General features: G+C 45.4%; 1 protein-coding gene across 3 annotated transcripts in view; it reads right to left on the bottom strand.

Annotated features, from left to right (window-relative positions):
• The window catches only part of Znf462 (zinc finger protein 462), a 135,586-nt gene that overhangs the window by 29,964 nt on the left and 92,552 nt on the right, over positions 1–13,070 (bottom strand). For all 3 annotated transcript variants that reach the window (XM_029476290.1, XM_029476288.1, XM_029476289.1), the window contains 2 exons: positions 3,345–3,612; positions 2,429–2,565 (listed from right to left, as the gene is read on the bottom strand). In XM_029476290.1, the coding sequence (XP_029332150.1) occupies positions 2,429–2,565; positions 3,345–3,612 (405 nt within the window). The remainder of the gene's footprint in view (positions 1–2,428; positions 2,566–3,344; positions 3,613–13,070) is intronic.

Genomic DNA, 13,070 nt, shown 5'->3' with positions numbered 1-13,070 from the left:
GAAACCCAAAACTTTACCAGCATCAATGTGATTGGATACAGGATATCTTTTTGAAGGTCTACATCAATATTCCAAAATCTGAACACTTTGGAACTCTGAAACACTTCTGGTCTCCATCACTGCATGTTATGGCATATGCAGTCAATGTGCACTGTATTGTGGTGGGTCAATATACACGGTAGCATCCCTGTCTGTTCACTGTAGAGATTCCTTCTAGACTTCAGTGTCTGAATTGTGGAAACTTGCTTAATAAATACCCCAAAGCCAATTGGTTCTGTTTTCTTCTCTCTCTCACGGAAGGCAAAGATTCCAAGGCCTAATCTGAGGGCATGGCTAATGAAAGATGGAGATCTTGTGGATTCAAGGCATCTCCACACTGTTGCTGAGATCATTCCAATTGTTGGCTGCTCTTTCTACTGGCCTGGCCTCAACTTTCTTTCACCTTTGCCTTCAATTCTTCACTTGTTTTTAATGTAACAGTGCTGCAGGAATGACGCTGAGCTACATTAAATCCTTCGTGAAATGAAGCAGAGCTCCAATAAATTAAATATGCTGAATTTAAAAAGCAGATAGGAACCAGACAAGCAAACCCCCCCCCCCAATAGTCTTTCTCAGCTTTGGGCTTCCTAGTCACAAAACCGGAGGCCATGTGATGGGGCTGTTGCTTGTGTGCTGCGGGTGAGGAGTGAGGCGACTGGCTGCAGGCAACTAGCTGCAGGGAGCTCTTTGTCAAGGGCTCCTGGCCTCTGTGCAGAATTACTCTACCTCTCTCTTCCTCAAGTCTCAGCCCAGACAAGGAAAGTCATTGAGCTTGTCAGCCATCAAAGCTCTGATCCCACCGGGCGTCAATATGGGGAATGACTGCAGCCAGTGTGGATTTGCCATAGCCAGAGATGACTCGCCATTGATGTTTTCTGGGCACCGGCTCCACTGATGGCCTCCACCCAAGCTGGGATGGGGCGCACAGCTTTGGCAACACATGGGCTAGGGGATCAGAAGCCAGGTGAGAGAGGCAAAACACCAGGCAGGAAGCCGAGGGCCAAGAACCCCTGCCTACATACTGCTGCGCCGCTTTTGCCTGGCTCACAGGTGGTTGGCCTAGCCAGCTACCATCATCTCTCATCTCATTAGATTGCCATGGGAGAAGGAAACAGAGCACCGCGAATGTTGGGTCTTCTGTGAGATTTGGGCAGACATAGGCACATCACAGGCATGCTGGCTAAAGATTGTAGTTCTGGGGAAGTGTAAGCTACTCTATAAATGCCTCCACACTGGCGTCTAAGGGACACCTCAGCAGGACAGGAGATGACACACTGGCATCTAAGGGACACCTCAGCAGGACAGAAGATGACACATGCTGTTTTGCACATATGTGGCAAATCCTGGCAAGCTTTCCAAGGTTAGATGATGAGAAAAAAAGAGGAAGAAAGGAAGAGTGAGGGGAAGAAAAGGAGGGGAAGATGCAAAGAACAGCAGACTGCACTGCAACCAAGACTGGCTGTGGGCATGCCAGGAACCTTTCTCCACCCACCTGCAGGAGGGTCTTTTGGACAAAATGGTTATCAACATGCTTTCTTCCGATACAAAGGTGTTTTAATTGGACAAAAGCAAGCTCAAATAATAATAATAATAATAATAATTCAAGCAGGCCAATCCAGGACTGTCTATAATCCCAGCAACTTCAAGAAATTACTGAGGCAGGCGGATTTTGAGTTTAAAGCCAACTTGAGCTTGAGAGATCCCGACTCAAAAAAAAAAAAAAAAAAAAAAAACCCAAAACAACAACAACAACAAAAAAAAAACCTAAAGTGAAACAAACAAGCAAAAAATGGAAACAAGCCAAGTGTTCTCACGGGGATCCCTGCATATCAGTGGGGGTGCACATTCTAGGACTCACCATTGTGTATCCCTAGTGGACCCCACCAGCTACTATCTCACATGAACGTTCCTGTTCTTGTATTACAGAGCACGATTCACACCAGAACAATCCAGAGCCTAATCTACAGGTATTCTGTCCAGCAGTCCACTTCTGCCTGTCAGAACTCTTTCTCCTTGTTCATTTCAAAGCAAATCCCACTTTGTGCTTTGGGAATCACAATTTCTGTCTTTGTTTCTCCCGCCACCCTGCCCCAGGCTCACCCTATACGTCTCTAGGGTGGCAAGGGATTCAAAATGGGAAATTCCTGACCCTCCACTCCCTCTTGGCCTCCTCCTGGGAGGAATTCTACTGACAGGAAGGTGTCTTATCCATGGGATATCAATGGCTGTCACTGTGACCTTTGCCTACAGGAACAGAGGTCAAGGAAGAGAGCGATCCTGCTGTGGGACCCAGGGAACAGCCTCAAAATGCTGAGGCACCAACTCCCAGCAGCACTACATCCCTCCCTTCCACCAGGACCCCAAAAAAGCGAGTCAGTCTGAAGAGTACCTCGGTGCAGCACTATGTGGTCGATCATGTTGCGTTTGTATTTGGTGTGATAGAGGCAGAGAGGACAGCGGAGATCTTTGGGGCCTTCCTCCGGGACCGCCGAATGCCCAGCTTCCACGTGCATAGTAAAAGCAGATCTAAGAGAGAAGAGACAGAGACCATGACCGTCACTGATATGTTGCCTCCTGCTGCATGCCTCTCACAGGTGGCTCTCCTGCTTGACGAGCATAAACTGAAGCTGCTGTCAGTCATGTTTGCTGACTGCATGCTCCTTGGCCATCAAGAAGCAGAGAGGGGAGATACAGAGGCATCTACTCAGAACCTTTGCCACTTGGCTAGGATTATGTAAAAAGAAATAAATATCCTATATACTTCATTCCTGACAACTAGAAATTGCCTATTAAGCCAAGTATGGTCTAGAAACATCAGCTACTCCTAAGGCTGAGGTTGGAGGATCGCGTGATTAAACTCGAGATCTTTTCCTTTTTTTTTTTTTTTTCAAGCAGTGGAGACTTTTTTTTTAAAAAAAAGAAAAATGAAAAGGAACTGGTTAGAGAAATGTTGTCAAATGGAACATGCTTTTATTTCAGAGAATATTCCCTTCTTGTGTGTGTGTGTGTAATCTGAAATAAAAACACGCCCCATCAGGGCATTCCTTTGCTACAACCTCACGCTGTTTCGAAGACCACATGCTCTGACTTTTAACATAATTTGTTCTTATGTAACTCTTTACCCCCCTTCCAGAGTCCCCAACTAGTTTTTCTGAAACTAGCTTCATTCTGTGAAGACTGAACCCAACCTTCTTATTCTATCTACACTGGCAGAGAATTTCTGGAGCTGAAGGCAGGGAGTGTGGTGAGGGCTGGAGCAGGGGCAGCCATTTAGGTTTTACAAAGGCCTTCCTCACACCACTTACTTAAAGCCGGTGTAAAAGGAGCAGTCTTTGCATTTGAAAAGCTTCTTCCCACCATGCTTGTCCCGGTAATGGCGCCTGATGCTCTGGATGTAGCCAGAGGAGAATTCACAGAATTCGCAGTGAAGAACAGCTTCTGCCTTCTGTTCCGTGCCAGCAGCAGTCCCAGAAGGAGGCACAGGGCTAACGCGGCTCTTGTTTCTTGCCAGGGCGGCTGACTGGTAGTGATTCAGCTGCTGCTGAACATCGGGGGGCTCCGAGTAAGAGGAGTCTGTGGAAAGACAGGGACAGTGAAGTGAACTGGACCACAGAGGGCACAGGGGTGTGTGTCTGTAGGGGGTGGGGGCGGGTGGAGGGGTGATGCTTGCCTGGAAGCCCTTTACTGCACAGTCTCCCCTGCCACTTCTATTAAGACATAATCGGCAAAATAGAACAAAAACAACCCTACTGGCGCTGAGGAGCTGGCTCAGTTGGCAGCGTGTTTCCCATCCCAGCACCTGCCTACAGCATAACAGGCTGATGATCCTGGTGCTGGGGAAGTGAGGCAGGAGGATACCTGGAGCTACTGACCAGTCAGTCTAGCCAAATCCTGTCTCAAGAAAAATCAAGGTGGTCAGCAACTGAGGAAGATGAGAGATGCTGACCAGTAGCATCCTTCATGTGCACATTCACATATGTACACAGCTCACACCATGTGTGAAACTGTCTGTGATCAAGTTCATCAACTCACCCTCTCTGTCAGTCACATGGCTAGTGTTCTCTGGTGTGCGGTGGGCACACTTAAGATCTTGGATACCAAGAGCATTACCCAGCACTAATGGTGGTACCTGCTGTGTACAGACCTTCCCCTCCCCTCACCACTTGCTTCCACCTGAAGGTTTGTCTCCATCATCTGGTCAGCTCTGAGTAGTTTTTAAGGGGGAAATACATCACTCACCATCATTCCACTACTTAACCAAGAGCTGAGGAACACATGGAGAGTGAGAACAGACTACCACAGAATACCTATCCGCATAGAGTGCAATCTACACGGGAAGGGGCTAGGTGATGCCGCAGCCCCTCCCCCTCCCTGCATCCTAGAATTCTTCACACCATTATTTAAAAAAAAAAAAAAATCAGTCTTTAACATGAGTGCTCTGGCACACGGTACACCCACAAATACAAAAATGTTTTATGGCTTTGGAGTCAAGAGATTTAAAATTTAAAATATAAAAATCCGATAGTGTTCTCCTGGAAGAGCCGTTTAAAGCTTAGCATTAAGATGGAGATTTATTCACAAATCCCATCAAAATGAAATTCCAAACAAGTTTCTCGGAAAGGTATTTTTAAGTGTGCAGTTTCAGAGGGGACATGATGGAATGGATGGCAGGAACTATAACCCCAGGAACTTTCATGGCAAGTCGTGGTGAAATGGGATGGGGAGTGGGCAGGGGGGCACCTTTGCCTGGCATGATCCTTGGGCTTTGGTGGCCCAAATTCAGCAACATAGTCCTATCTAAGCTGGCACTGCCTGTGAAGGCTAGGAAGCCTGTGAACGACCCTGTAGAATTGAAGAGTAACTTTCCTTGGTTAAAAACACCTCCTCCATAAGCAAACAGGGGTGGGGTAGGGGTGGGACCAGACATTGTACAAGCCTTCTCTAGATTTGACAGACACCTCATTTTCCAAAGCACGGCTCCCCCAGGCGGGGCATGGACTTAATGTTGTAAAACTAATATTTGATCAAACCAATATCAATCATCTTCCCATTGGAAATGCAGTGAGGGAGATTCCCTGACTGCAAGGGATGTAACCAGCACCCCATCTCATGCCCATCAAAATACTAAGCAAGATGCCTTCAGCTCCTTGTTGCCCTGCCTGTCCCCCAATGCATATTCTTTACTAAAACAAAAGGAAAGGTGGATCAATCTCTGCAAGCCTCCCTGGGTTCATCACCAGGTGTACATGGGAGACAAAGGAAGAAAGGAAAGACACAGCGGGTGGGTGTATTGTCTCACTTTCAGTATCTCCATCCTCTCTTTTGTTCCTCTACCTTCTGCGGAAGAGCCCACCCAGGACTGCAATCTTGCCTTTGTCTACTTCTTCTTTCCTTCACTAGCGGGGTTGGTCATCATCTCTAATTGTTTAAGATGGTCTCAGTATGCCAGGTGTGGTGGTGCACGCCTTTAATCCCAGCACTTGGGAGGCAGAGGCAGGCGGATTTCTAAGTTCGAGGTCAGCCTGGTCTACAGAGTGAGTTCCAGGACAGCCAGGGCTACACAGAGAAACCCTGTCTCAAAAAAAAAAAAAAAAAAAAAAAAGATGGTCTCTGTTTAGGCTCAAAGACCCAGTTATACCACACACTCACAGAGAAGCAACACTCCACCTCTCCTGGGAACAGAGTTCCAGTGTGAGCTGAGTACAAGCAGTCGGTGTCCCCAGAACTGCTGTCCTCTTGATAGAGGTGCCCTCCTCGGCACTCTCAGCGTTGTGGTATAGCTTTTCTGAAAGCAACAGGTCAAAGCCGAGCCTTGCTGAAGGAGAACTGTTCCTCAATCACACATCCACCCAGAGAACAAAGCAAATGTCCTAAAGGGAGGTCCATATCCTTCTACTAAGTGGTTTGTAGCTCCCTCAAGAAATGGCGCTCATCTAGTTAAATCCCTTCCCAGCAAAGCTGTAAAGCAATAAATATTTCTAGGTGGGCATTAAGCAGGGTAACCCCTTTCCTCCCCTGCCACTCACCCAACCCAGACTCACATACCTGCGGCTTAGGTAGAACCCTGTAGAAACATGGCCCCTTTTGGTGAACCTGCTTTGTTGTTGTTGTTTCAAGACTCTACTGCAGGTTATCCCAGCCATCATAAAAACAAACCAAAAGCAAAACAAAACCCAACCCAAATTCTAAAATGTAAATTCGTGTGTTATATGAAACTCAAAGGAAAAATGCAAGACGTCTCAGCAGAACATTTCAAGAAACTAGACTCAACGATGCAAAAGAAACAGCTGCCGCTACCCATTCTCGCGCTCAGCACCTTCTCTCCCCTCCTGGTTAAAATTAGGGCAAGTAAACTCACACACAAAAAAGCAAAACCCAGCAGCTATGACACATCTGTAACAGTTCCCAGGGCAGCAACCCACTTTGTGGGACCTTTCAGAGCTTGGCTTTCTCCCAGGTGCCGGCAGCCACCCCCGTGTTTGTAAATAAAGTAACTCTCTGAGCACTGTCCTCTAATCTACTGATCTTGGAAAGTAAGGCTTGCTAAGCTAATGGATTGCAGCCCTGAGACCAAGAAGAGCTGCTTGCACCAGCCAAGAGGCAGGGACAGGCTAGGAGTTCAAAGTTAGCCTAGTTTACATAGTGAATTCCAGGGTAGCCAGACTAAGTAGTGAGATTCTGCCTTAAAATAATGAGGTACATGATAGAGCATTCTCACACAACACTAAAATTCCTCTCTCTGAAGAGAAAGGCACACATATTCAAATGGAGGGCTAGCACTTGGAAGCAGGTGAGGCTCTAGGACAGCAGGAGAATTCAAAGCAGGAAGAGACCACTTCTTTCTAAAGGTTCCTTCCCAGCCCTTTCTGGTTTACTGGGTTCTTAGCAATAAACCACTTGGAGATTTCTTGCAAATTCTAGATCCTCTGGAATGCTAGCGAGAGCCAGGTGTCAGTCTTCTGGATTTTCAGTTCTCTTTACCCTCCAAACATTAGCCATTGCAGAAACGACGACGAGAAACTTTTCACAAGGGCCAAGAGAAGAAGGGTAAACTTCTCAAGAACGATGTCCCTGGAAGAAGGAGCCTTTTGATGGATCCATGCTGCTGAGCATACATGTGTGAGCATTATCTTGGGGCCAGGATCTGTTGCTGGCTCTGGGGACTCAAGACCAAAGAAATCATAAAGTGTATCTTCTAGCAACTCAGTTCTGTTAAAGAAGGGTGCTGGCAGTTCATTGTTAGGGAAACATAGACCTTCACAGCTCCAAAACTCATTCTGCTGACTGAAGCATTAAAAGAGGCAAAAAGAACAAATGGAGAGTCACAGAGAGCGGGGAGGCTGAGGCTAGAGAAGAGCAGGAATTAGTGGGGCAGGCAGAGGACGGCCCTCCTGCGGCTGCTGAGTGACACAGAATAGTGCCAATGGAAGGCAACTCTCAATTTTCTCCAACTCCACAAAGAAGCTGGGAGGGACAGGCTAGGGTAGTCTGCAACCACATTCAGTTATAATGTAAGTTGGGTTTGTATGCAGACTTGGAAGACAGGCTCAACGGTTAGTGGGAATCAAGTATCAGGAAAAATAAGGACAAAAGAATTTTTAGGTAAGTCCATTTCTACGGTGGACAGAAGGCAAAGGATTATTCATCAGCAAATATTTACTGAGCATCCAAGTAAACAGGAGACCTGTTCCGGGACAGTAAGACTTGATCCTTGTGTTCAAGCAACTCCTTGTCTAAGAAAATACATATAAGTGATTGATTATGATACAATGCAAACAATTGGACACTTTTCAGAGACAATTGCAAAAAGGCAGAGCGGAAGAGGGAGTCAGCGTCATTTAGTGATTGATTGTGAGAGTGAGGGAGATTGGAGCAGGGCTGTCGAGAGTGCCCCAAGTATTCATTAATAAATATGACTGGTATTAATTACTGTGCTAATTAATGAGATCAAGATAGGATCAGCAGATGCCGAGTGTTTCGTGCACCCCAGCTCTATCTAGTTTACATCATACGTTTGGAGATAAGTAAAGAGAACTTTAGACAACTACACTCTTACAATGGAAAAAAGCCAAGATGACGGGTTTGAGAGAAAGCTTGGGGGTAAAGAGTTTGAACTGGTACAGCAGAGGAGCCAAGTCTGGTTCCCAGTACCCACGTCTAAATCCTAGACACCTAGCTCCCTGAAATCCAGTACCCTCTTCTGGCCTCTCAAGTACAAGTACTCAATTTTCACATAACCACAGAGAAACATACACACACACACACACACACACACACACCATACACACACACAGATATGCAATTAAAAATAAAATCAAGGGGCTGGAAACGGAGAGATGGATCACCAGTCAAGAGCCCTTGGGTGTTCTTTAGAGAGGATCTGAGTGCATGTCCCAGGACTCACAGTGGGTAGCTACAACACACACATAAAGACACAGATGCACATAAATAGAAATAAATATTAAAAATAAGTCTTTTTTTTTTTAATGTGGATGAGATCAAGGAGAGTAGATCTAGACAGAGAAGCCAAGCAGCAGAAAGGAGGAGGCATATGTTGTGAAAACAAACCGGTAAAACCTCGCAGTTCAACAACAGTATAAAACTTCCCAACAGCCATGTGAGCCAACGCACCCCTGTAACCCCATCACCACTCAGGAGGCAGAAGCATGAGGACTGCTACAAGTTCAGGGCCAACCTTGTTTATGCACTGATCTCATAGCAAGATCACATTGCAAAAAAACAAAAGGAGGGTTTGGTTCTAATAAGACGTGGATTATAATTTTCTTCAGAGAAGCAGATGATTCATCAGCAAAGGGCTGGTTAATCGCAGGTGTAGATATCCAAAACAGGGTGGGGAATGAAAAGGTAAAATTGAGATCCACAGAAGCATGGTGTCACTCTCTCTGGCTACGAAATGATGGAAATTTAGAAAGGCTCACTAAAGAGAGCAGCTAAAGACATAGTGTAGTTGGCAGTATGTATATGTCAACAATGTCCTAGGAATCTGGAGTGAACAGAGAATCCTGGTGCCTTGGGAAAGAATCACAATGCTCCTTTGGGATGATGACATCAGTCTTTCATCTACAGCTGGGTCCAGGGGATGCCTCCAAACCACTCAGTATACTAGAAACCAGCTATCTCAAATTCTTCCTCCTGCATTTTGAATGTTAGTGGATGGCTCCTGCTTTCTTTCACACTGGAGGTGTAACCATGCTCTAGACAAAAGTCTCGTGGTCTACCATCAGCACTGCTTCCTCTCTATCCCATGCCTTCTCACCCACAGATCTCTGGGGTCTTTATATTCTACAAGTACTCCCTGTTCTGATTCCCTCATGTATGTCATTGATGCTAGTCCTTGGTCAGGCCAAGTTACTCGGTGTTCTGCAATTCCCACCCAGCGTTCCAAACTCTGTTGGGAGTCACTTCCTTTGTGAAGTCCAAATGAGACAATGGGCCACCTCCAATCCAGATGGACTTTCTGTTCAACTCTTCCCGTCAACACCTACACATCTACAGTTCTCTTCAGGACCACATCGCACCCCGTATTACATTAAGCCCTCTTAAGCAGCAGCACACTTGGGAAGACCAAGGCTACAAAAAACTGCAACTGCCCCACCTTATGGAGGTATTTCCTCAATTGAGGTTTCTGACTCTCAGATCACCCAAGCTTGTATCAAGTTGACATAAAAACTAGGCAGCACAGTCATGTAAAACACAGAGGCCAAGAGATATACTGCACAACATGTAATGTAACTAATAGGATGGTTAGTATTTAGAATTGGGTAGGAGGGTGTATGTTTTATGTCATGTTATTTTGTGTTTTGGTTTCCTGTGTAGCCCTGGCTGTCTTGGAACTCAGTCTGTAGACCACGGTGGCCTTGAACTCTCAGCGACCTGCCTGCCTCTGCCTCCAGAGTGCTGGGATTAAGGGCATGCACCACACTGTCCGGCTCTATGATTGCCTTTACAATAATGTTTCAGTGTGTTTGCACAGGTCATCTGTTAGATTTACTTAATCACGGTATTTAAGAAAATATTTTTTTTTTAATTTTTTTTAAAAAGGAAAATATATGCTGGGTTGATTTTGTGAACAACTGTGGCTATTAAAGCACACAGGTGTTTCTATATTTATTTACAATTCGATATATACCATGGGGGCAAAGATTCTTATTTGCTCTTGGCTCCCCAGCAAGAAGGCCAAGCATACACAAATGTCTGGAAAAGTACATAAGAAAATAGTTGCTAGACTGAATTAATAAGAAAAAAATCACATGTATAAATACACACCCAGAATACCCATACCTCCCCCCCCACACATACGTTACTTAGTGTCATGGTATGAATAAGAATGGCACCCATAGGTTCAGTTATTTGAATGCTTGGTCATTAAGTAGTGGCATGACATTAGAGGAATTAGAAGGTATGGCCTGGTTAGAGGAAGTCTGTTATTGTGGGCTTTGGGGTTTCAAATGCTCAAGCCAGGCCCAGTGTCTCTCTCTATTCCCTGATGTTTGTGAATCTGGATGCAGAACCCTCAGGCCCTTCTCCAGCACCTTGTATGCCTGTGGGCCACCCTGCTTCCCTCCACGTTGATGGTGTCTCATGCTCACAGTCTCTCTTCACAATCGAACACTGGCTAAGATACTGAGTATGTAGCTTAGAGCTATCAAGAGAATCCATGGACTTCAATACATCTAATTATTTTTAAAAATTTCTGGGCCTCTGTCTAGGTTTCTTTGTACCTCAACTCTACTCTCTTTCTCAAGATACTTGCTGTACAAGAAAACTGGCATGCAGACTTACAAGAAAAACTACAGGTGGTCAGTATAACTTTCCACTTAATTCCTCTGGAGATGCTGTTTCTATAGGACATTGCAAAAGAAAGCTGTGTAGGAAATGAAGCTTTCAAACACATGCCATCTCAATTCTGGATCATGTCTGTGGTGGAGCATAAATCTCTAGGGACGGTTACATTATTTTATTTCCTCCTTTTGATTTTGTCTGGAGAATCTCCAGGCCAAGGACTCTGGCACCTCCCTGTCTTCTATCATCAGTGGAGTTCTCCGGCCTGGGCGCATAAGATTATGATACAATGGCCAGAGGAACAATGGATGCTGGATGACTATATATAGGAATTCTAGGCTTGGTTGTCATGGAAACAAACGGAAAAACAAACACCTCATCCTGAAAATAAGTCTGAGTCCAGACTTGGAGGAAACAGACTCTGAAAACTTCCTGTCATTCTGATGAGTAAAAACAAAACCTTGAAATCTGATCAGGGAGTGGATGAGGGGGAAATCACAAACAATATAAAATCCCAGTCTTCAAATCCACAGAAGCCGACAAAACAAGGGCATTTTCTCTCTCTGAGATGCATTTGCCATCATACTTTAGCCCTTTGAAAGCGTCTTTCCGAGGCTTAACTCCGCATGAGCTTCAGGCTGTCTCTCTCTCAGTACATGGGGGAATCTGGGCCAGGCTGAGCTAAGTCAAGAAGACACCTTATTTTCCTGTTCATTTGGCCTTAATTAAAAGGCCCACTTGTCTTCCTGTATCTTTCAACCCAATGGCATCAGCAATCACCAAGTCACGGAGGTCAGCGAAATCTTGATTGATTCATTTTCCTCGTTTTTGTCTATGCATAAGCCAAACCCTCTGGAAGGTTCTTTGCCGTCGACTCAGGAGCCCACTGTCGATGCCCATGTTCAGGCTCTCTCGGTTGTTCACATATTCCTAGCAGACCTATACCCCCATGCTTCCCCCACTTGGGGTCATTTCTATTATAATATACAAGTGTGACCATAACAGCCACCCCATGCCAGAAAACATCCCCAGCGCACATCCTCATGGTTCCCATACTGTATTTAACACCAGCCACAGAAGCTGCTTAGGCATTTCATCCTGGAAATACTTAAGTCAGTCAAACTGAACTCAATTCAAATCTGCTGTCACCAGGAAGATTCCCTGTGATTCTTCTGGATTCATCCTTCCTCCATTCCCCTCTGGATCTTTTCTACCTGTACTCAGGATGCCATACAGAGATTAACTTACTTAGCCTGGCACACCTTTCAAAGCGCACTATGCATCCGTGCATCAATCTATCTGCTACTCCCATTTTGCAAGTTGACCTTCTTGGAACTTTGCTCAGGGCCTATCCTAAAACAAGAGCCTAATATATGTGCCATAAATATCCGGAGTTCAAACTGCAAACATGAATGGGTCTGCAAAACTGAGATTTAAAAAGCAAAATCCAATTGGCCAAATGCCACTCCCGTTTTGGATGCCAGTTTAATAAAGCCTTCCCTCTGAAACACTGACCCACTTTCACTGAAATGAGCTTAGATCTTAATTACAAGAACAATGGTTTCTAGACACTGGAATTTGAATGGGAAGGAATTCAGAAGCCACAGCCATTCTAAGATGCCAAAGGCACTCATTTTTGGCCCTACCTCGAAATCAGCTGTAAGCTACCACTGTGAAATAGAGGGTGCTGGAACATCTGGAAGCCACTTGAGGTAATGCCATGTGCAGCATCCTTGCCTTCCTTTTTATGCAGCCAGTGGCAGACACAGATGTTCGCGAGATCGAGATCTTCAGCTGTATATGAGTCACGCCCATTAAATACACAGTCAACAACCCACTCACACACAGTAGCACACTTTGCAGCCCATGACAAAGTATCCCCGATCACCTCTGGACAATGCATAACACTGTCCACCATCAGGAATGTGCTTTCCTTCTAGATGGGTAGTAAACAGGTCATTCACCTTACATAAGGGCTTAGGGCAGCTCGGAAAAGCTGGGAGAGTTTTATGTTAGGCACACACTCAGTGGAGAAGCAGCAACCTAACCTGCGGCTTCTGTGTGGCCCAGTTTTTAAAAAGTGTCTTTTTTCCCCCCTCCTGCCACAGTCATTAAGATACACTCTTCACTAGACGGTATTCACAACTCAAAGACTATTCTTTACAGCCTTCCTTGAAACAGGCTGGGAATTTGCAGGAAAGCAAATGAATGCTAGGGGAATGGGACTT

Source organism: Mus caroli, chromosome 4 (genome assembly GCF_900094665.2).
Source record: "Mus caroli chromosome 4, CAROLI_EIJ_v1.1, whole genome shotgun sequence".
Classification (NCBI taxonomy): domain Eukaryota; kingdom Metazoa; phylum Chordata; class Mammalia; order Rodentia; family Muridae; genus Mus; species Mus caroli.
The sequence above is the reverse complement of the archived record's forward strand: the minus strand, read 5'-3'. Positions and strand labels throughout refer to the sequence as shown.